General features: G+C 45.0%; 1 protein-coding gene across 3 annotated transcripts in view; it reads left to right on the top strand.

The window, feature by feature from the left end:
* The window catches only part of ADGRG1 (adhesion G protein-coupled receptor G1), a 316,709-nt gene that overhangs the window by 237,027 nt on the left and 54,660 nt on the right, over positions 1-25,022 (top strand). For all 3 annotated transcript variants that reach the window (XM_085640101.1, XM_085640099.1, XM_085640100.1), the window contains one exon: positions 15,153-15,246. In XM_085640101.1, the coding sequence (XP_085496227.1) occupies positions 15,195-15,246 (52 nt within the window). In that variant the 5' untranslated portion in view covers positions 15,153-15,194. The remainder of the gene's footprint in view (positions 1-15,152; positions 15,247-25,022) is intronic.

Genomic DNA, 25,022 nt, shown 5'->3' on the forward strand with positions numbered 1-25,022 from the left:
CCGCGAGGTGGGCGGCCGAACGCTTTGCCAGGGCCGGTTTTGGATCCCAGTCCGGCCCTGGGGAAGGGGCATAGAGTCATGCTGCTGGAGGCCTTTGCACAGCATCCTCTCAGAAGTGCCTACACCCCCTGAGCCCCTGGTCCTGCATATACAGTACTAACACGGGTGCAGGTGTTACCCCTTAACAGCTAACATACACAGGACCACCGGAACTATGCAGCAGGTTTGACACGTATGACATCAGAAGCAGGAAGTGATGCCGCATGCTCTGAGACTGTATTATTTCGTTCTTTTGTATTTCAACACCTATGAATACTTTCTGGGCCAAGTTGCTTCTCCTTAGGGCCAGTACAAAAACTGAATACAACGATCAGATACTGATGGAACATCCGTTAGCCTTCTCTAAGGCGCTGCCACAGCGTGGTCCCTTATTTTTGGTGCTTTTTCTTAGTAACTTTTGATCATTTTCAGATAGAAACATCTTTTGGTAAAATCTGTAATTTACGCAGCAGGTCCTGGATGAGGTGGTAGATGCAGTAAATCCATAATTATGCATAAAAAGCTGCAGCAGAATAACTGGAGATTTCCATTCGCCTTGGAGATGCAACGCGCGTGCTTTTATTGCTTGTGTAGTGTGTGTAGGGCGGTTTCAGGGTTTCTGTGCTTATTTACTGAACTGCAAATTCCCCTTTTGGAGAAGATAAAGAGCTAAACACGTCTCATCTGCTCGGTAGTACCTATTAAAAGTGAACTTTCAAGACCCAAATGCAGGGCTACCTGAACATTTATGTATTCTTAGGTCTGGTGTAAGCCAAGACCTTTTGATTTTACAAAACTGTTATATATAACGTTCTTACAGGGGCTTTCAGTCAGCTCTCTTCATCCATTGGTCTGTTGTTGTGTCATTCATGTTTTTCTTCCTCCCACTACACCTTATCACTGGGGGAATGGATCAGCACTCTTCAGCCATTGCATAACTTTACTGTGAGTGATGGCATTCTTCTCTTTCACAAGATACACATCCACACGCAAACTAGTTCCCCTTAGTGCCAGAGACTACAAGTGTGCAGTTTGAGACAAAAAGTATTTCTGCTTTTGCCCACTGTTTCTTTATACTGGAATCAGCCTGGCAGCTATCCCAAAAATAAAGTCTTATAAAAACCATGATGAAACATACTAAACGCTGACAAGGCCAAAAGATTGACGGCCAACACCAGACCAACAGCTTTGCCAATGCTTGTTTTAAAAGGTACAGCTATTAAAACAAAACACACGTTACTTTATCTAATTGCACTTAGGGCTGCTTATTATAGAGCTTTCTGAATACTAAAAAGTCATAAAACGCCACCTTCCCAAACAGAGACTCACAAAGGACTGAGGAAAGACATTGTCCTCGGTTTCAACCAAAAAGCCACGGAGAAGAGGCAGTGAAAAAAGCAAATGAAGGTGGGGAGGCTGGTCATTGAAAAACACAAAAAGGCAAGATCAAACGAGCACACAATAAGTTGCATAGAAAACAAGCATTTGCAATGCAATAGGACCCACATTTGCTAGAGTTTAAGCTATTGGCATTGTAAAGGACAATGCCTCTTATTTATCTGTTTTGATAATTAACACATAAATAAAATGCATTGTCATTTACAATGCCAATAGCTCAAACTCTTATAAATGCGAGACCTATTGCATTTTAAAGAAGCGACCACCATTGTCCAGGGCTGCATGGCGCACTGAATGTTGCAGGAAAGCAAGTCGTGCCTGCAGTAGGAGAAGCTCATTAAAGAAAATAGTGTTTACAGACTAAATAAGACGTACTGTGTAACAACCGAAGTAACAAGCATTTTCAATGCAATAGGTCTTGCAATGACATTATTTTGAGCTATTGACATTGTAAATGGCAATGTCTTTAAAAAAAAATAAAAGGAATTGTTATTTACAATACCAAAGCAACACCTATTGCATTGCATAGCGCGGTGTCCGTGAAGATGGCGGCACAAGTAAAAAAAAAAGAGTGTGCTGGGGGGACAGAGCCCTGTGGTTACTCACTGGAAAGCGCCTTGAGTGCTGCGCCCAGAAGTTCCCTAAGCTTTGTTTTCTTAGGGTGAGGCCGGAGATGATGATGTTCATGCCCAAGTCCTGGGAAGACGTATGGAAATCGGTCAGTGGTGAGAATGGAGAGATGAGTGAGTGGGTGAATGGCTGAGTGAGTGGGTGAGTGAGTGAATGGCTGACTGAGCTTGTGGAGTTACTAGGGTGGTGGACGAGTGAGCCGGTGGATGTGTTTAGCAGTGGCTGGAAGATGGGTGGAGAAGATGATTCCAGAGTAAATAGGTGGATAAGTGGGGGATGAATAAAGGGTCGAAGACGAGTAGATGGATCAGGAAGTAGGCAGATGAATGTGTGAGTAGCTGAATGGGTGAGTGAATGAAAGAGGAGGTGGATGGATGAATGAATGAATAATTGGGTGAGTGAGAGGGTGGAAGAGTAGGGAAAGCTACATGTGGACGAGAAGCTTGCAATACAATACAATGAGAAGGATGGCTATGTATATTGGTTGGACATGCAAGTGTGAATAGGTGAGTTTCATAAGATTCTGGCTTGTGTGGTGCTGGGCTCTCCTCTGGAAGAGCGGATGGGACACATGGCAGATATACCCACGCCAGTGCACAGACCAGCCGTCTTGTTGCTGCTGGCGAAAAGATGTGTGGCGATCTGCTGGGGGAAAGTTCCCTGCCAAAGCGTGTCCACCTGGGTGAGAGATGCCATTTGGAGGAAGTCAACCACAGAAATATACAATACTTTGATCCCTGAATGGGATTAGCCCAAAGACATTTGGGAATCATTCTGAGATTATTCTACAAAATATTGGATGGATTAAATTCTGATAGCAACCAGACTTAGATAAAGAGTTAGGAATCTATTTTTCTATGTCTTGTTTGAGGGCCCCTAACATACAGAGGCATCATGAGGGCCCTTAAACATACCTGGGCATCATGAGGGCCCATAAACCTACCTAGGCTTCGTGTGGGCTGTGTGGTGAGGGGAGGGGGGAACGCATGTGTGCAGGCAGAACCTAGGAAGTGACCTTGTAGTCTGTGGAAGGTTCGGGGTGGGGGGTTGGGAGGTGATAACATCCGGTGTATGCGCCAATGTGACACTCCAGTAGACTTCAGTGGTGCATTGCATGGAGGCTTTGTGAGGGACACTGCCTTGCTCACATCACCTCATGCTGCCTTCACAACTCTCACATCAAGTACGTACTTCAGCCGGGCAGAGGCGAAGACATTAGGACAGCACCACGGGTGGGGCTCACGAGTGCCCCCGGGGTTACAAGATCTGCGTGGACACCGAGGTCCAGAGTCTTTCAGACAGCCTTAAAGCCCTTGGAAGGAGTTCACCCGAAAGGTAAGCCCCGCCCATTACCTTCCACCCCCTCCTTGTTACTTCGCATGGCCCCCATTTACACCTGCCACCTGCTCACAGCGGGGAACTCTGAACAGGAAACTCCCTGACACCGGGGATACATTGCTGAAAGGTACCTGGTGCTCCAGGGCCACGTGGTGCTTTCCCATTCATGGGACCAGACCTTGGAATGCCCAGAGCTTTGGGGGCGGTTCCCAATTTCAGCCCCAGTGCCCCCTCCCCCCCCTCTGGTACCCAAGAAACTTGCAAGGAGACACTCTGCTTGCTGACAGCAGGTGAAAATCGGAGTGAAAGTCCAGTAGATAATGCAAACGTGGGGATGGGTGCGAAAACACCTGTTCCTGCTCGTTATTCCCCATTATCTTTCAATCTGTGATAATAAACAAGAGATGAAAACAGAAGAAGAGGAGGAAACAGAACAAGAGATGTAAACAGAAGAGAATTAAATACAGGAAGCAACTGAACAAGAGTGAGACAGAGAAGATGTGCGGAAGAAGAGAGATGGAAACAGAAAAGGAGGTGAGGACAGAAGAGATGGGAATAGAACAAGAGAGATGGAAAGGGGGGAAAGGCGATTGACACAGAAGAAGAAATGTAACCAGATGGAAAGAGAAAAGAGAAATGTAAAGAGAAGGAGGGATAGAGAAATAAAAGACAGAAGATAAGGAAACTGACAAGGAGCTGGAACAGAAAAATTGAACATTTAGAAGAGAGACGTAAACAGACTGAAAGAGGGACGAAGGAAACGGGGAAAAGAAGAAGAGATGTAAACAGAATACAGTATATGGAGACAAAAAGGGGCAGAATTAGAAGAAGACAGATGGAAACAGAAACGGAGAGAGATGGGAATAGAACAAAAACCGCGGAGGCATATAAAAGAAATTGAATAAAAAGACCTGGAAACAGCAGAAGAGATACAAATAAACAGACGGAAAGAAAAGCAAAGAACAAAATTAAACAGAAGACATTAAAAAACGAATGGCTCTTAGCATAAAGAAGCAGAGAACAGAGGAGAAAACATCTTCTTTCCTTGAATCAAACAGGTGATAATGGAGACAAACACACACAAGGAGGCAGAAAGGGTTTTAATGGAAGGATGTCTTGATTTCTTTAACCGCTCTTTCTTTCCAGCAGGCTTTTTATCATCCCATCTTCTGGTCTCCGCGGCGACAGAGCGCGGGCCTGGCGCTCCCACCCACCCGAAGGCTTTAGAAAAGTTACAACAATCGCAAAATGTGGCAGACAATGGGCGCATTCCTCGTCTGCGCGGACAGTAGGCTGGCACGATTCACGGCGCAGCTACACTTTGTCTCGGCGGTGACCTTGCACAGGCGGCGCTGATGTCCCCTCAGCCTGGAAATTGGACCCAGAGAAGAAACGGGAAATTAAAACCCATTCAGCGCGTTAATTCAGTTTGTGCCAAGCTGGGGCGAGGGACCCAGCGAGTGGGGGCTTGTTTGTTAAGAGTATCATGGCGCGATTTATGTGTGCAGAATTTGGAGGTAGTGCTCTGTAGAGCTTGCACAGAATGTGGGGGCAGTGCACCCTAGTGTGTGTGCAGCATGTGGAGAAAGTGTGCTCTAGAATGCATGAAGAATGTCTTAGCATGTTTTTACACGTCCAGGCACTATTAGCACAGTTGCTAGTCTTCACATTGGTAGTACAAATCACAAACTCGACGACCACAGACTTTAACTTCTGCGATTTGGGGCCATCTGTTTCTAATTCGCGTGGAGGAGCGCACTGCCTCCAGAGGTCTAATTAGAAACAGATGGCCCCATAAAGATAAGAAATTGCTTCACAACAGCCGGCAAGCAGAGAATCCAGTCCGGATGGGCCAGACGAAAAGGAGACAGGGCGTTAACAAATAAGCCTCATTTCTAATCGGAGGACAGCGTTTTGAATAAAGGATGATGCCAGCCAATGGGATTGATGGGTGGGGTTTCAAGCCCCCTTCTGAAATCTCCTTGATCACAAGTGGTCTCGCAGAGCGAGCAGTGCGTTGCGCTCCAACGCTATGCGAGACCTAAAAAGGCTAGTCCTCATGGGAGGTTACAAATGAAGACAAGGCAGTACTAAGGAGGGACTAACAAATTTATTAACGAATCAGAAGCCAGCATTTACGAAGGAAAATGACATAAACCAATGAAAAATTTAGGTGGAGAGTGGGCGGGGCTTCAAGTCTATACTCTTATACAGCATGCCTCACAGAGCAGCACATGCGCAGCACAGGCTCAACCTTAGAAGGTGAATATGTCTTCCTAGGAATAGCTACCAGCTGACTTCATATTTATAAGAATACATTAAAAGCTTCCAACATAGATGGCCTCTCCTGACAAATTTAATTGGCAAAGTAATTGGGGATGCGAACCCCAAACTACCCCCAACTCAGATTAAATATGAGCCTCTGTCCTCTTGGTATCTTCTCTTTTCCAGGACCCAGGTAAGGGTATAGACGCTCATATCATTTCCAGTTGTAGCCATGTCAACTTCCTTGCATCTCTTCCTGGTGGAAGGGATATAAACATAGACCTGTCCTTGCTGCTAAAGTTAGCTCTTCAGCTAGACACTCCTTAAAGAACAAGTTGTAAACTACCTCAATCCTGTATGTCTACTGCCAGTGAGGGCAAAAGATGGAGGGCGCCATTGTAAGCTTGTTCTTCAAGCGTGTCTTTGCCACAGAGGTAGCTTCCAGATGTAGGATGGTCCATGGCTCTGAGAGAGCTGGACTGGGCTAATGAGTGGTAGCGGGAAGGACATCCTTACCCTCTGAGATACCTCATTCACATTGCCATGCACAGGCACAAGGTGTTTTGTTTACGTCTTCCAGTTTCTTTGAATATGTTATAGTATCTGCCTAGCATGGGCAAAGAGGAAGAACAATTAATGCAGGTTCTTTGGGCTAGTGACCAATTGGATTGCAACTAACATTTATCTGTTCATGGAGCATGCTGACCTCATTCACATTGACATTGTACTGCAGATGGTAAGGCCCGGTGTTTATGCCTCCCCACCTCTCTATCTATGTTAAAATAGCTTCCTAAAATCTATTAAATAACATGTATTGAAGGTGCTTACTGGGATCAGACGAATGGCTTCAAAAGTGCATCTTGGTAAAAGAAAGTTTGCCTTGGAAGAGCATGGCAAGAAGCAATTATGAACTAGAAAATACATTATAGAGAGGGATTGGCAGAGGTATATTAGGCTCTCCCACAGAGAAGGAAATAGAAAAATAAATAATAAAATACAATTTTTAAAATATGGGAATAAAATAGGGAAAATAAAGTGCCACTACTCTAACCTCATTGAAATATATATAAACTCAGTGTAAGAAAGTAAATAGTAAGTGTTTCTGCATTAATGTTTTCGCAGGCCTCTGTTATATTATCACCTCGGGGTTCTAAGTGACCTCATAGACTACTCAAGCTTCGCTCTTGTTTTCACCCAGAGGTCCTAGTTGAAAAACATCACTTTGTCCACTGTTACTCTTCTACGATTTTCTGTATTCATAGCAATCAGACCTCCTGCATTTTATTGCTTATGAACCTTGGTTAACTATAAATTCTTCCAGCGAGAAAGATACTTATCCTTCAGTTTAATTAAAATGCTGGCCAAATCAGTACTGTTATAAAGGTGGTGCCTTTAAACAACATTTCTGAAACATTGTGGGACACTCGAAAGCAGCACGTTTTGCATTTTGTATGCTTCAAACTCCGAATCTTTCTGGTGGAAAGTCTGTCATGGAACAACATGCGGGTGCAGTCTTTCCGGAAGACCCCTCAGCCTGAAGCCACCCCCAGACACCTGCTGTCCCCTCACTTCGAAGACACGCAGTGGCTTTGCTGACGAAGAAATTGAGTTTCTCGCTCACAGCTGCAAGGGCATGATCCACACGTTTGACTTCAGGAACTTACAGCAACCGTGAATCAGCACATTGTTATTTCAGAAATGTTAAGAAAGGGGTTGAAACTATTACAGGATATGAGCACTTCCATTTTGCTGTTGGATTTACCCTGCCATAATGACTCCACTGAAACAAAGATTAATCATTGTTTTTTTTGCAGTTTTATATAGCACTTTACATGAGCATCTGATACCATTACTAAAGATAAGATTTTTTTTAGGCACAAGAAGATTAAGTGATTTACCCGCATTACATCACGGTGGGGCTTTAACCTGGCTACGAAGTTCAAAGCTGGCAGCTCTGCTGTTAGGCCACATCTCCTACCCAACTTTCTAGTACTGATACCAACTTAAGGGGTCAGCCTTGTAACCCTAAAAACCAGTGTAATTATTTATCATAGCAAACACAATAAGATGATGGACAGAGTACTGAAACTTTTCAGACACTCACCCCCAGTCACATTTCTGGGTTTAATCCATCATCGTTCTTCTGCTCACTAAGCCACCCCAGTTTGGGCCTGGCCATATACAAATCAGTCTTGACCCTGTTGCTCATGGGAGCAGTGCAGCCCGAACTGGCAGGCCAGATCCTCCCTGGGTCGTAAACAAACATCCCGGGACCGGTTTTGGGGTTTCACCCCTCATCAGCCAGGCTATGTTGAATCCAGAGGCAAAGTGAGCAAGGGGCCCATGTATTTATCATCAAATAACTGTGGTTCGCTTGGGATTTCTTCGCCCGACACAGACTGAGAATATAAACATGAATTAAAATGCCTGATTCACAAAGGTAAACTTAGACGTTTGGTCTAAACTTAGATTTACAAAGGGCATTTACGAGTACTATCTTTATGTCCGCACTCTGGACGGAGATCTGCTCTGAGTGTGGACATAAAGATACTACTCGTAAATACCCTTTGTGAATTCCCAACGACGTAAACTTAGACATTTGGTCTAAACTTAGACCACACGTCTAAGTTTACCTTTGTGAATTGGGCCCACAGTATTTAAAACGAAGTGAGTCTGCCACATAGGAAACCCCAAACAAACAATACTTACGATTAGACAGCACGAAAACAGGAGCAAAAACAAAGAACAAAATTGAACTAGGTACTCAATTAACCCCCGACACAACAACAGTGACCTATTACAGGATTGTTAATGCAGATTAAATGACCAAAAATTAAAGAATTGGTCATATAAGAATTTTAAAAACCTTTTGAAAGCAACACAAACAATGCTGATATGGAGTATACAGAGCAGTAAGCTGCCGTTGGTTCAGCAAGGGAGTACCACTCATTCATGAATCTCAATGAATGGTAATCCTTTGTTGAGCCAGTGGCAGCTTTTTGCTCTGTATAGTCCATACCAGCATTGTTTGTGTTGCTTTCAAAATGTTTTTTGATTACAATTCTTATATATCTATGCCCATATGGGCTTTAGAACCCTCCTAGGACATCGGCTGTGGCCTCGGAAGCTTTTCTTTTCTTGGTTGGGGAGTGGTTGGTTAGAAGTTCTCAGGCTGTGCTCAGCACATTGTCCAGTTGCCTCCAAAGCCCGTCCCCCTCTTCTCACACTGTGGAAAGGATTTACAAGTTGTCAGGACAGCCACATACAAAAAGGGAGATCAGGAAAGGAGGAGGAAGAGAGATATAGAAAAACTGCGATGAAGGGAGAAACAATGGATGAAAAAGAACCTGCAAGTGTGCGGTGGAGACAGAACTTGGTGGAAGAAAGAAGCATGAGGTGAATCCGTAGGAGGCACTCTTGGGGCTCAGCAGCGCTGGCATTGAACAGTGGCAGCGCTGGGCTCCTATGATAACTTTTTTTTTCAAATTAAGTACTGAGACGATGGTCCTTTGACCACAACAAAACAATTGATCACTTAAATTTGTACAATTAAAGTAAAGTCACTGGACATAGACTGGATGGCTTTTGACCCAGCTGTTCGCAGTTCTGAACAATGGGAATCAGAAACCAGAGATTTTTGTAGTGTATGACACAAATCAGAGGGCCAGCACAAGATGTCTATTGCCACAAATGTTGAAGATTGAAATTATGCGTCATATAATCACACAACCTCAATAACTGGTCACCAAAAGGAAAACCCCTGTGGTAACAATCTGTAAAAGAGCGAAAGCTGTATTGTATCTGATTCCTCATTTTTCTTCCACCATGACCGAAATCATCCTGCAGCGGCGAGCAGTAGCGTTGCTACTGAATCTCAGCAGTACCGCCAGATCTAACACTGGCCTCCGAACAAGCCTGTGAGAAAGGACTCAAATACCATAACAATCAATTTGTCATTGCAGATATCAATATACGAAATACACAGAAGAGCAGCATAAACATATATACTCAATATTATTTTATTCCAACCCCACTACCCACAGCCAAAGTCCATGCATTGTGGGGATTGGCGGTAGGTTGTAGGTTGAGTCCATGATCTGGCCCTGCAGCTAACCCATAATGCTCCTGGATAAAGGATGTGTGCAGGACAGGTTCACCTCCTGTGGAGGGTTGGGCTTAGGGCCTGTCTGTAGGTTAGGCCCTGATGTCCCCAGATGAAGCTTATTTGAAACAGGGGTCTGTGGATGGTTAGTCAAAGGACTGGACGAGGGTCTTTGACCAGGGCCTACAGCCCAACCTTCAGTGCACACAGACAAAGCCACTGCGTAATGTGAGTAAGTAGCTCACAGAAGTTGCCCCCCCCCCCCCCTGCTCAGGAAATGCAAAGCATTGGTACGTCCGGATACTTTCACCAGTGATGACATCAATGATGACAGCATTGGTACCTCCAGATGCTTTCATCAGTGATGACATCAATTATGTAATTTTACATGCTATGAATGATGTCATAGGTAAGATCATAAGCAATGCTTGAAGGGGAATGAGCCACGAATAGTTTACTTAACCATAACTGTTGAATTTCAGTGGTGTTTAGCTTTTATTTTGTTACCAACTCTGCACTTTAGCTGTGTTTATTTTCAGTGTATTTCCGAGGTATTTTTTACACTCTCATTAAGGTCTTATACCCAAATCTAACCTAACTTCACTTTAACAATTATTTTTTCAGTGGGTTTTGTGGGCCTTTTGGTCATGTATCATATTCAACTGTTGCTTGCACCTAACCTTCTATTTAGAGCCAACATCCACTGTGCACAACCTTTTGCCATGTGAAGGATGCGTTGGCCATAGGGCATGACCTACAGCCCAGGTCATGTGTATAGATTCTGCCATGGGCTGCCAACTTCCACTGTGCACGCCACTGCACACATTTGAAGTCGGTATGCTGTGAGGTTGGCTGCAGAGCCTAGTCTAAGTTAAGTTCCTGCATCCAGTCTGCTGCAGGCAGACATCCCCTGCAGCGGGAGGGTTGTTGCGAGGCATGGTCTACAGACAGACCCCATGCCCAAACAGCCGCAGGCTCCCACATGACCTTTGGCCATGGGCTACTGGATTCAGCTGCAGGACTTGGCCAGGCCATACACCCAACCTACTTTGAACGACCAACTCCCACAGGATCTGTTTTTTTTTATTACTGTTTTAGGATTCTCAAATCCTTCCGTGTGATTCAGGAACCATCTCTGGACCTATTTTGGAACCCGAAAATGGGCCAACTTGGGTCCATGAGGCTTGCCATGGGTTCACAGTCTCTTGCCTATAAAGCTTGCACCAGTTTGCGTGGCTCCAACCAGGTTTCGTAGATCTCTGGAACTGCACTGGAGGCAGACACCCCAGACCCAAAATCCACAAATTCTGTGGCAAAATTAGCATTTTTTAATTTTTTAATTACAGGGGTTTTGACACCCCAACATAGGCCTTGGGGTCAGTGTGTGCTTACACTTCCTTCCTAAGTTTCCTTTCTTTCTGTTTTTTTTGTTACATTATTTTTATTAAAGTGACAGGAAGCATAACAATTTACACATTATTTCAGTACCCGTTGACATTATTTGAACAATTTTACATTCCTGGGTATGTCTCTTTTACCATCCAGCCTTTTTGCTTTCCACACTCAGCCTATTGCTATCACGGGGAATTGTCCATGATGTTTACTCCCCTCTGCATCTCTACTCTTGGGCTCTCACACAGATTTCCACTGTATACATTCCACATGCCCCAGATCTACTCCCATTTCTTAGAGCACCCCCTACTTGTGCATACCGTTTTCTCCGCAACCATACACCAATCCAGGTCCCTCTCCCACTCACGTACGCCCGGCACCTCCGGGGCCCCCCAGTGCCTGGCAATATTTTTTATTGCGATTATGAGCCCCAATGTGACCCAGAGCCGCCCCTTCTCACTAAGATCTGTGGGTTCCCATACATTGAGGCGACACCAGCCAGGAGTGGGGGTCAATTCTATCCCTGTAACCCCAGACATCTTTTGTGTGATGGATTCCCAATATAGAAGCATTCTAGTGCATTCCCAAACATGTGGTAGTATGTACCCTCCAGGCCGTTTTTTTTTTTTTTTTTTACAGCGTGGTCACCATGTGCCCACGTCCTGTAATGGCAGTCCCAACATTTTTCTCCACATTGAAATGAGCCAATCATATCATTCCATGTTCACGGACCTGGGTTTGGGTTCGCAGACCTGAAATGGGACACAGGAGAAAAAGTACTTTCATCAAAGAAGATTTGAATATTATGCAAATTTTGGGTCCAATGAGGTCCACATAACTTTGTTCTCAGAACTTTCCATATTAATGGTCCAGATTGTTCTAAAATATAACCTCTTCATGCCCCAACTGGGACACTTTTTAAATGCTAGTTTCTCAAAAACTACTGAACAGATTTCCTCTTGTCAGAAGCAAAGGCACTTGCTCGAGTAAGGTTCAATTGTCATGCTACATTTGCTGTAATTCTGTTTTGCCATTTTTAATTTAACAAGGAGCAAAGAATCCTATGGGAGTTAAAATGGGAAATTTCATTTTTGATCCTCCCCCATTTTTTGTCCATCTTGACAGATCTTCAAGAAACTCACCAAGAAGACCCAAAGCAGATGAATTGTTTTTTAAGGATTTCATGCATATTTGTCAAACAAGACAAAGTATTCAGCAAAACAATCAATGCCTTTTCAGTGGAAAGTCTGCCTTTATTGTAACTACTCAAGCGCTACTGCTGCCTGTGTAATACTGTGCATGGTACAACCCTGCCATCTACTAGCAAAACTTAAACTAACATCAAATGAAGACAAGACAATTCATCCCATGTAATTTAGGAAATTAATAAATGCAAGATTATCTGCCGAGTATAATCCCAAGGTAATTAATCAGCCAGAAATAAATTTATGGAATCAACATCACAACTCCACTACGCTGCATAATTACAGCGACACAGTAATGAGATTTTCTTATTACAGTGGGGCAGTGATGGACCAACTAGACTTTTAACAGGAAATGAAGATAGGTTTCTATGCAAGTACTGCTGCTGGCTTCTGTAGATAATGAGATCCTCTCTGTATCTCTCGGGATGTATTGAAGACAAATTCCTGTGCAAGAAGCTAGCGGATGCTGAGTTTCGACCACTGCCAAGCAGAGCCAGGCTCCAAAGCATAGTGAGATGTTCGCAATCCACTCGGCATGTTGTATCAGAGCCCAGTGACCATGTGGCGTCCATGTTCTTTGAGAAATGTGTCTTCCTAAGCCACACATGCACATCCTTATCAAAGACAAAATAGCAGCTGGTGCAGTGCTTTATTTGTAAAAGAATGAGTGTCGGTGCCCAAAACTCTTCCCAGAAGCCTGCAGCGTGTGCAGTTAAATATTGCAGCAGCCAATACCAAGGCTGTGCAGTCTTCAATCCAATTAAGGCCTTTTAATTCACTAACAGGCACCCCCAACCCTTTATATTACTTACAGTGGCGGTTCATGCCTACTGCCTTTGATGGTTTTCCCTCCTCTTTCTGCTCATGGTCAGTGACTGGCTACCGCCCCCTCCCTTATGACCTCACCACCCCCGGATCCAGGAACATAAGCATGTTATCTTTGGAAGGCGGGAGGTCGCAAGACCCCCCGGCCGTATTTATTAAGTTATAAAACAATAAAATCTTTATAATTGCATGATAAACCGTTATACAAAAATCAGCAGGACATTAGATACATTATTGTCAACAGGTGTGAATGACTATCCTTAACAAAGACTCTAATACAGATTGTTTCCTAACCGAGTCTAACATCCTCCTCTGCATTTTTGTATACTAACATTTCTGGGCCAAATGGCAAGGTCGCTAACCGGTGTCAGGTCCTACTAGCTGCGCCTCAGATGTGCGCATGCGCAGCCGGGCCCGGTAATTACCCGGTCCACGCCGTGAACTTCATTTACCCACTAAAGCCCCCACCAGCAAGCACCGCTCAAATTAAGCACTGACTGGTGTTGGCACAAACGTATGTCGGCCTCTCAGCGGCATGCATGCATATTTGGTATGTGACGTAGCACATTTGTTACAACCTCACCAGGAGGCCAGAATAGAGAAACAGTTGTCAAGATGGACTGTCGGGGTAATGCACCTGCTGCAGAGGTCCGTGCGGGAACAGCGTCTCGAGGGTTCAGATCTAGGCATGATGAGCCTCACTGCTCTCCAGGGACTGTGGCAACAGGGCAGTGGGCTGCTTCCTAGTGGAGATTTAATGCAGTGAAAAATCCTTAGCGGCAGTGAAGTCTCAGTGAAGGCTTTTTGAGGAGGGAAAGGGTTTACAAGAGGAACTGTAAGAAGGTAAGGCTGGAACTGAGAGCGCTGCCGGTGGACTGTCACTGGGTGGAAGGACTGACTGCTGGTTCCGCATGCTTCTCTTAATCTCTGGCCTGACGTTTCAAAGTCCACCGTGCACTTGAGCAGAGGCGTCAGTTGTGCTCGGGTTGCACATGTCCTGACTGTCACAGTCAGGCAACAGATGTAGAAAATGGCGTCTTCGCGCCTTCGGAGCGCGAGACGCAGATTGAGATCTCTCTGGCATTCTATCACTCTGAACCTTTGTTAGACAGTACTCTCTGTTCTAACTTTAAATGCTGCATTAGAAGTGTTAGACCCCTTTAAAAATGTTAATTCCATTTATTATATTTAAATAAAGCAGAAGGCTACTTAAATCAAGGCGGGGGCATCTTGGGAGACGTTTAAAAATGTGATCAGTAACAGAGATAAACTGCAGAACTGGCAGCCCCCCTCTAGTAGTGCAGGAATGTGAGTCACGTGGTGTCCAGGCACGTTGTGCATGTTTTCGGTTGGGGATCGCCAGTTCAGTGCTATGGGACTGTGTGCTGGCTGATGTCCATGTCAGATGAAACCTGTTTACATACAATGAATGCCAGTGGACAATTTTTGCCTGTGCCTTTTACTGTTTGGTGTATCAACCAGCTCCCAGTCCTGATTTTAGAGCTTAAATGGCTGCCTAGTTCTTTGTTTTCTCTGCAGCATTAGTTGGTTGGTATTGGAGAAATTGGTATTGCAGGTGCCAGTCAGTGTGCAGGCGGTAATGCCATTTTAATAACTGATATTGTAAACAGTAATTTTCCTCTGCACCAGAGCAGTAGGGTGGTGAGGGGTTGCAGAGCGTAGAAACCCAGGATTAACCACTGTAACATGCTCTAGAAAACCTCTGAGTCTCATGCACTCGAAGCAGGGTTTATTGAATTGTCCTCTTCGCCAACACATCCCACAGCTCCTTGTGTGGGATGGATTGCTTTACTTCCTTCCCCTCTGTCCAAAAGCTGTGAGTGGAAAGTGGCTTTGTCTAGGACAGTTTGGGGACCAGAGAATCTTACTTCTACTTAACTCGTCGTTTGTCTCTCAGCACCAACATAACACACTTTTGTTTTTTTTGTCTACTGCAGGGGTTGCTGTGAAGGCGTCGGTCGACTGTGAAGGGCGAGCCAATGCTGTCCACAATGTTAATCATCCTGCTAACAGTATTCCTTCATGTCTCAGGTATGGTCATGCCATGTTGGGTTGGTTATGTGCATTGAACGTGTTGGGCTCACTAGCACATTTAAAGCTCCAAGGCGCTGAGGGAAGTTGCTAACTTTCATATTTAATAGCATTTGAGACATAAGTACTTTGTAGTGCCGTACAGAACTGACCTCTGCTCTCAGCCCATCTAAAACTCCAATAGTCGGGGTGGCATCACAGGCAAGAGTTCTACCTTTCCACCATTTGGAAGGTTGTGGGGGAAGAATAAAACGGTTTTTTTCTCATTCTGTTGGCAGCCCATGGTATAACAATGTTTGTATCAAGTTAAGTTTTTCGATATTGTTTTGAAATTATTGTATTGAGTTTTTTAATAACTTGGTATGAGTTATGGTGTTTATGATGTTAATGGTTTGTCGCTATTGTTTGTATTGTTTTCTTAAACCAATGATAAGGTGTTTAGATGCAAAACAAACATGGCTGTAGAGGACCCTAGAGTCCTAGAAGAGGTGTGGTGATGTACTTTGTTTTGGAAAAAGGAGGGCTTCTTTGCTGGAATGCCTATGGGTGAGACAGAGGATGTTTGGGCCAACTGCAGCAAACACATGTATGTCCCGAAGAGCGGGACTGGCATGATCTTGGTGGTGCTATGCTAGCGCGTTTTTGAGGTACTTTACTTAAGTCATACCGCATTTTGAAAGTCCAATATAGATGCTATTGACTTAACCCAGACACGCCACTATCAACACTATCACAGAACAGACTCCTTGAGGGCCGCTAGGTAAGAGAAATGCATATCTTACTAACCACAGGTTAAAAAAAAGCAGTCCATAGAACTCCAGCGATTTGAGATTTATAGTTACCTTGTCATCAAAAAGTCTTCTAAATTAGCCTAGGATAAAGGGGGTTAGACATCAGTTGATCTCGGATGGTCAGAACCATGGACCTGTGTAGGCCAACAAACTTCAGGTTTTGCTGGTTTCTGCGTCGGCACACTTCTTCTGATCCAAGTATCGAGAGCATAGCTCAATGCATTTTTTACAGTGATCTGTCAAACAAAACGAAGGCAAAGAGAGATTGTCAGCCACCTCACTGTCATCAGTTTAAGTACTCACATACGGGTCTAAATGGAATGCCTGGATTATTTATTGCTAATCTTCATCAATCTGAGTCCAGTTCTTTCTCGTCTCAGTCTTGACAAATCAGAGGCGAGCAGCATCCTCAGAAGAGTTTATCCAATAATTTTAAAACACGTCTTTTTTCTCCTCTCCTTACTCCACCTCACCACTCCTACTAATAACTCTTCCTTTTCTAGTACTGAAAACACCTTAGTATAGAAGCCAATAGAAACATGCTGACTATGGTATCTGACAGAGAGGAGTTTATGGACAGGAAGTTGGTAATCTAGGGATGAGACGAGGAGGACTGGCACCCGAAGTAATGAAGATTACTGGTAAGTAATCCAGGCATTAACTCCTCATTCTATCTTCCTTGTCCCAGTCTTGGTAAATCAGGGGGTCTATTCAGGCTGTATTCCAAAAGACACTTTATGGCATGTTAAACTCAGAAATTAATCCCAAACCAAATGTATTTTATAAAAGAGTCAGACTTTTACTGTATCTTATTTTCTATTTATTCAGTTTACGACTTAAAAAATTTGTATAATAGAGGACATTGTGTACCCACTTCCCAGCTGAATACGGTTTAGCCACCCGGTTATCCATTCTGACTATTAGTGATGTGTCCAGAAGATGAGGGACAAACCCTAAAAGATCTCAAAAGATAGATAAATGTTCTTCCCAATTTCCTGAAAACGTCCTTAAGGAGATCACGTCTCTTGTAACTCCTGACTCTATAAAGTCGCCCTCCATCACTTCCCCACCTCCCCAAACCCCTCCCTCCACTTCCAAGATACACATTTGTGATAAAAACTACTGGAGTAGGAGGTGACAGAGATACTTCCTTCTGTTAAAGAGATAGTACTAGCTACCATTCTTGGGCTTTGGATAGAGATATTACACGGACCGCTACCTCGAAGCTTTGAAATTCTGGAGCCGATTCACTAAATTCCTCAGGTGCTACTGCAGTTAAGGTCACCATCAAACCCTGAACCCACAACTAGTCTCTTGCGCTTGCTTCTGGGAGAGCTTGCAAGGTTTTTAGATGAGTCAGTAGAGACATTTAAATATCCTCCAACAGGTGGACTGCTCCCAAATTTGTCCAAAATTTAACTCCTATGAACTGATTTTCTGGCGATGGGTTCAGTTTTGACTTCTTCCATTTCAGCAGAAACCCCAGATCTGTCAATAGTCTGCAGGTTTTTTGAGTCTATAGATCGGCCTCAAAAACATGAGGAGGCAGAAATTATCCAAATAAGGGAATATTTGAACTCCCTCCAGCTGTAGGGGACCTACTACTGGAGCCTGTAGGTAACGTTGTGAATACCACTGGTGCTGCAGAAAACCTGAAGAGGAGGATTCAGAAATAAATATTGTGTTCTCCCACTGCAAATCCGAGATATTGTTGGTAAGCAGGATGTATTGGCACATGAAAATAAGCATCTTTGAGATCCAGGGTAACCAAGTGATGTCCTAGAGCAGTGAGCGGTGTTACAGTTTGTAGTGTCACCATTTTAATATGAACTCAATAAACAAATGTGTTGACTTCTCCTAAATCCTAAATGGGATGAACATCTCATGTTGGTTTGGTAACTAAAAACAGAATTGGATGGAATCCCACCCATCTTTCATTTAAAGGGGCTGGAGGACAGTGTGCTTTTCAAGAAGTGAATCAATTCCCTTCGGAAAGGACTGACCTCAGTCTGAAAGACGAGGAAGAAGAGTGTGTCTGAAATGTGGGAATTGCAGATGTTGACTGGATTATATAGAGTATCCATGTTTTACTGCTTCTAGAACCAAATCATCATTGAATAGAGGGACCCCAGCATCCATAAATGATTGAATGTGGCTCCCTGGCTGAACACAGGTGGCATAATCAGGATTTTGGACCCCGTTGTTGAGACACGGGCCGCAGTTTGAATGACAGTGCAGCCCTCGGGCTCTGCCTCGACAGGGATGATGAACACCCTGCATACCTTGAGGGATCTTATGGCCCACAAGTGAATGGGAGCAAGAAGGATGAAGAATTGTGTCCTCTTCAGTGGATTTGTGACAAGGTTAATTTATGTCTGGCCCAAATAATTTAGGACCGAAAAAGGCAGATGTCTGATTAACGCTTGTTGGTCCCATTCCAACTTCCAGGCTATAAGCCAAAGATGACGCCTCACTGCAATAGATGCAACAGGAGCTATAGGTGAAGAGTAAACCAAATGTGCTAGAGATTCAATACAAATCTGAGGGTGGATCCATCCATTTCTGCATGCAGTGATATGGAGTTTGGAAATCTTTTTTACATAGTCTGAGCTGCTTACACAGCATGGACTCCAGCCTGCAAGGAAAAGCTTGATGCAGCATAGTAACATTGTTCACAGCACTCTCTGCTCTGATGTCTGAGGATTCAGGTAAAGAGGATTCTTCGGCTGCTGAAAAGGACAATAGTGCCATACTAGGCAGAATCAAATTAGTGTTTTGCACCTGAAGAAACCTTTCATCAAATATCTCTAATTTGTAACTTGTTTTCAGAAATCGTGGAATGTTTGTCTTATCAATATCCTGCCACTTTTTAAGGATTATGCCTATCATTACGTGGTGCACAAGCAATGACTCAGCTGACCATAAAAAACATCAGCATAATCAGATTCCAGTCCAACAAAACTCAAAACTTCTCGAATGTGTTGTAGTAGTCCTCGTGCATATTATCCTTTTCATAAAGGGTCTGCATCGTCCTCTGCATCTGCAGTTGAAGGATGCAGCATAGAATGGAGGTGGACCTCCAGTAAAATTCAAGGCTGCAGCTACTGCCTCAGAGAATGATTACTGCGGCTCTGAGCATGAAATAAAAAGTTATTCTTCTTCGAAGTGAGAGAAAGTGCCTCTTTTGCATGGTTAGCCACCACTTTTTGCCTGGTTTGATGTGGTGTCAAATTTAGTGCACAGGGTCCATTCCAACTAGGTCCCCTGGGCCAGTGCTCCTTCCCTAAAACAAACCCCTAATTGATACTTCTTCCCATTGCAAGTCCATAGTAAATGGTACCCTAGGTACCTAGGGCTGAAGAGGATCCATTGGAACCCCCTCACTGGGAGAATGCCACTACCCTTGCAGCCTGCAGGCCCCTGTGGGGAACAAAACAACAAAGTTGACATGACACCCTGCCTGGGTGCCATGCCAGCTAGCACTGCCTGACAGCATAGGTAAGTCACCCCTCTAGCAGGCCTCACAGCCCTAAGCAGGGTGCACTATACTACAGGTGAGGGCATATCTGCATGAGCAGATAGACGCCTTCAATTTTGGGCACTGTTTCCTAATATTGTAAGTGCCAGTGCAGCCATAGAGAGTACATGGGATGGGACCTCGACAACTCGAGTTCCACAGCACCACGATGGCTTCACTGAATACAGGAGGTTTGGTACCAACCTACTCCTTTCAATAGATCCACACTGATGCCAGTGTGGCATTTGTTGTACCATGTATCAAGAGGGCACCTCCGAGGTGTCCCCTGAATCCCTACCAACCCTGGTGTGGTCTCTGACTGGCTGTAGGCAGCCAGCCACCACCAAACATGTTGATGGACCCTGGGTAGAGAGCACCTGCTCTGTTGGACCAGAAACAATGTACATCCTAGGCAGAGGTGTCATGCCTCCTCCCCTAGGATGGGCCAGTGCTCCAAGGGGGAGCTTCAAAGGGCTGCCACCTTTGTAATTCTACCCCCGGGCAGCCCCTGGTTTACACCCCCATTTCGAATGGGAAAACCAGCAGGAAAAATCAAGATAGGAGGTTGTGCCCACCTCTGCCAACCTACCCCTAAGGTGGGGGAAGCAAGGTGAAGCACAACGTTCAGTCCCCGTCATCTGGAAGATGGGGGACCACTCCAATCAGGCCTAGGGCTATGCCCTCTCCCACTGGAGAGTGTAGTCACCCCAGGTGAAGTGCCCATTGTCCCTACCTGCTACTCCCCTAAAACGCCTCCTAAATTTTGTATTTAGGGGCTCCCCAGACCTGGCCCTCAGATTTGACAGAAAAAAGAAGAAGACGGAAGACGACCGCTGCCGGACGAGGAACTGAACTGCTGCAGACAAACCTTGGCAAGAACCCCGCCACCTGCAACCAGTCCAACCACTGAACCTACTGTTCTTCCAGAAACTCTGCAAGGCCTCTAAGAAGCCCCAGAGACCTTTCAACCTTCACCAAAGGGCCAAGAACCTCCCTTTGGATTAGAGGCTCTAGTACCCAGTGCCTGCCGGTACCAGATCCACAGTGACTCTTGTATCAAAGCGACTCACTGCTACCAAAGAACTCCATGACTGCATTGGTAGAGGACTGGCACGAATGCAACACGACTCGATCTGGTCAGAACACCTCGCAGCAGGACGGCCTCCACGACCTTGAGGGATCCTCACGTCCCCATGACCTGAGCTGTGCCCAACCCTGTGCCTGAGAGCCCGTACCCTGCTGCAAGTGGCCCTGTCAGCCTTCTTCTGTCCCTCTTGCCCTGCCTTCCTGACCGAGACCTCTCCGTGACTGTCAGACAACAGCAGAACTTCTCCATCCAATCGACAGCAGCCAGCCGCCGAAGACCGCGACGGTAACCGTAGTGGCAGTCTGCTGAAAATCTACCCGCTTTATTGCTCTCTGTGGACCGCGAGGATAAAGCTCATAGCTGGTATTGACCACCTCCGGGCAGATACTGTATCCCACACCTCTTGGATGCCCCCAGTGCACCACGACCGACATAGCCCATAATGTTGCCCTGAGACTGGACTGGAACTGTAAGTGGTATATGTACCTGTAACACTGCACAATTGTTTTTCTCCACAGGATAATATTGATGTGCTCTGAAATTTGCACTGTAAAACGTCTAAAACCTGAAAAGCTTTCTTAATAAAAACTGTACTTACCATATTACAAAGACCTGGGCATTAAAATAAAGTACAAACAAAGTATAATTTTGTAAAATTGATCTGGATCTCCTTGAGTCTTGTGGCTCCTATTGATCATGTGTGTGCAATAAAAGTCTTACACTCCTCTGTGTTAGGTCTAAGGCAGCTCGCCCACACTACCACTAATAGAGCACTTTGGTTTTTACATTGAACCCTGTACACTTCTGTCGAACCCCTGGACTCTGTGCATGGTATTACCAACTAGTGATAATATCACATGCAGAGCCATCTTCCTACACGCAGACACTGGCTCAATATTATGAGTTTTCTCAGAACACTTGCTTCCCTTGATTGCGTCAGCAGCTGACTGATTCGTAAAGGAAAGCACAGCTTCCCTAAATACACAGTTGCTAACCAACCCACTCACACTCACTCACTCATGCAAGACTGGCACGCAACCGAGGAGAGAAAATGAGGTCACTAAGAACAGCCCGCTCTAAATGGAAAAGGTTGAGGCATGTAGCCGGAGTTACTTTAAAAAAATCTTCTGTAGCAGCATCCACCCCATTCGTCACGTCATCTCATTACCGCTTACCCACTTGTGAAGCAATGGGACATGAAGAAGTCAGGCAAAGGCTTTATGAAGCGTTGCATAAACCGCAACTTCTAACCACCATCCTTTTTCTGGCAGGAACTTGAGTTCTGCAGAGTGCAGTTAATTAAAACCATGCTGTCCCACTATGGCAGAGACCAATCATTTGTTACTCTACTCCTCTAAAACAAGGGAACAAACGGGAAACTGGTATAGCCCAACAGTCTGTTTCATGCAGAGGCTGAAAGCTGACCTAACAGAATCTCTTTTCTGAGTGGCTTTCTATGGGATAATCCGTTTTGAGAAGGCTGGTCGCCCCTCATTTGTCAGGACTGGGATGAGGAAGATTTGCGAGGAGGCAAAGGTCCACATTTATTTATAAATAAACAATAAGTAGCATCTAGGGAAGACAGGATGCCTTCACAATAAAAAAATGTGCGCCTAATATTGTGCACCACAAACAGGATGTCCTAGAATGGTTTAAAGGAGCACTTCCTGCACAAAACAATCACAATTATATAAACTTTGCAAAATCCTAGCACGGAATGTGCATGTGGAGTACAGAAATGTCTAGAAACACAGATAACCTAGTCTGCACAGCCATTTGTTATTACGTCTTCCGTATGAGGGACAGGGAACCCCATGTAATGTAAGTTCTACACATGAGGAACCTTGATATTACTTAACTGGTAATCAAAGTCAGCAGCCATTATAATTGTGCGTCTATCAGAGGTATACTGTGCTTGGTATAAATAACGGGTTATTTGGCAGTGACTCAAAACATGTTGAAATATTTTGAGTTTAGGTGAACTAGAGCACTGCAAGGGACTGGATAGACCAATCTCAGTAAAACCCTAATGGCCACATCTGTCAATGGGATCCTCATGAATTTCAATGGACGAGGTATAATTTTGCTCCTGAAATTAACTCTTCAATCCTTAGGGCAACTTTTGAGTGTAGATACTTGCTAACTACTCTCACATACATTACTTATTCGCTATCAGCAATTTGGTGTAAAAAACTCCCAACACTCTCAGTCTGTTACGCACTGGGTGCTCGATTCCCTTCCATCCTGACACCATCAACCTCTTCGGCTCCAAGTTGAGATTGGGATGGCAACGTTGGAGTCGAAGTTGCCGCCAACATTCTACATTTATATCCCTAGTACCCCTCCTTTATATAAAAAGAGAGAGCCCAAACTGGAGCTGTTTTGAGAAGCTTCAGATCTAGTACCCAGCTGAAGAAGAAGCTCAAAGCCTCCCAAAATGAGCAAGTATGCTTCAAAGTTGTAAACTGCGGCTCTTTCATATCAGTAATCCCTAAGTTGTCAGATCCCCTAAGTTGAGTGCATTTGGTTCCTGTGCTCCCTATAGATGCGAGCTGCCCCTCATTGATGACGCCCCTCATTGATGACGCCCCTCATTGATGACGCCCCTCATTGATGACTCCCCTCATTGATGAAGCTCCTCATTAATGACGCCCCTCATTGATGACGCCCCTCATTGATGACTCCCCTCATTGATGACGCCCCTCATTGATGATGCCCTTCATTGATGACTCCCCTCATTGATGACGCTCCTCATTAATGACGCCCCTCATTAATGACGCCCCTCATTGATGACGCCCCTCGTTGATGACGCTCCTCATTGATGACGCCCCTCATTGATTGCGCCCACCCACGCTTGAACATGTGTTGTCTGAAGGCGAGGGTGGCCCAGAAGACTGCAGATTGCTCTTTTTGGGCCGGGTTACTCCGTTTGGTTTCAGGTCTGCCCCCTCTGGAAGGGCACAGATGAGCTAATAAACTGTCAGTAATGCTCCTCCAATGTTTCCTTCAGTGGTTTTGAAGCATTTGATCAAGGCTCTCCATCAGATGTATGTTTTCCAATCCCAGGAATCACTTTATCCCGAAGCAAAGCACAAGGCTCTACTGGCTGCAGGCTCTTGCCCTGTTCCAGCCAACCCAACTCTGCACTGTAACACACTATCTCCCGTCAAAAACATTACTGCTGCTTCAAGACAGATAGATCACTTTCAACACAGAATCTGAGTAGGAGATTCACCTCATCTAAACATTCATTACACAATAGAACCCTAAAGGGTGTCCTGGGCTACAGCCCGGTCTGTATACATGAGGAACATACAAGAGCACAGCCTTGGGAGAAGCCCAGTTAAGGAGTAAGGACACAGGCCAGTCTCTGCACCAAACCACAGGAATTCAAAATAATCCCACAGTCACTTGAGTGAGTGTTTCAAACTACCCTAAATATCCCCCGGGGGTACACTGGAGTCGCACAGCTTGGCATGATATCACCCCAAAATTTTATGTTGGTTAAAAACCTGTACATTGTAGAGGCAGCAGTGAAGTGTAGCTCACAAAATGATCCAATGGTTGAAACTCTGCCAAACTTCCTAGGGTCATCATCTTCAGCAGGCATTTTATTTGTGCGTCTAATAGGTGCATGCTGTGGTCTGTATAAGCAGCAGCGCTTTCTTCCCGGGGGGGGGGGCGTCGCCACCCCCGCCCACTGCTTCAGTGCACAGAAAGGTAAAAAAATAAAATGGCAATGAAAAGATTTCATTGCCATTTTTAGGTCTCGCCTGACCCAGCGCATGCGCTGGTCTGGCGAGACTTATTGAGAGGGCTCCAAAAAGTGCTACCAGGCCAGCCTAGAGCTACAGTGCATGTGCGCGGGCGCGCGTGCCGCGCTTTACCGCAATTGGTTTCATTTTCGCGCTGCTTTGATGTTTGATCGTGATCGCGATCAGTTTCATTTTCACGGCCCCTTGGCATAGCCAATAGGTCTCGCTTTTGGGACCTTATAAGTATTTAGTTATGCAACTGTTGCATGGCTAAACACTTATAAGGTCCCAAAGGCGAGACCTATTGGCTATGCCAATGCTTGTTTTTTTAACCTTTGTGCGCACTGCAGCAGCCAGGTGAGCCCAGAGACATGCGAACGTGTCCTTTGCTGCCGATTAGTAGCAGAGCACAGGAGCAGGGACTGACAGGATGCTCTAAAATACACCGGCCAAAGTGACATGCCCACTTTGTATTAGACAGCTGGGTGGAGACCAAGCACGGGCCTCCAGGGTCTGAAGGAGCATCTAGCCAACCCGCTCTATCCAATCCTAGCACTTCTCTCATGCTGGTTAACTGCATGAGAGCAGCACCAGGATTGGTTAAAGGAGTTGGCTGGCCCATACTG

Source organism: Triturus cristatus, chromosome 12 (assembly GCF_964204655.1).
Source record: "Triturus cristatus chromosome 12, aTriCri1.1, whole genome shotgun sequence".
In the NCBI taxonomy this organism is placed as follows: Eukaryota; Metazoa; Chordata; class Amphibia; order Caudata; family Salamandridae; genus Triturus; species Triturus cristatus.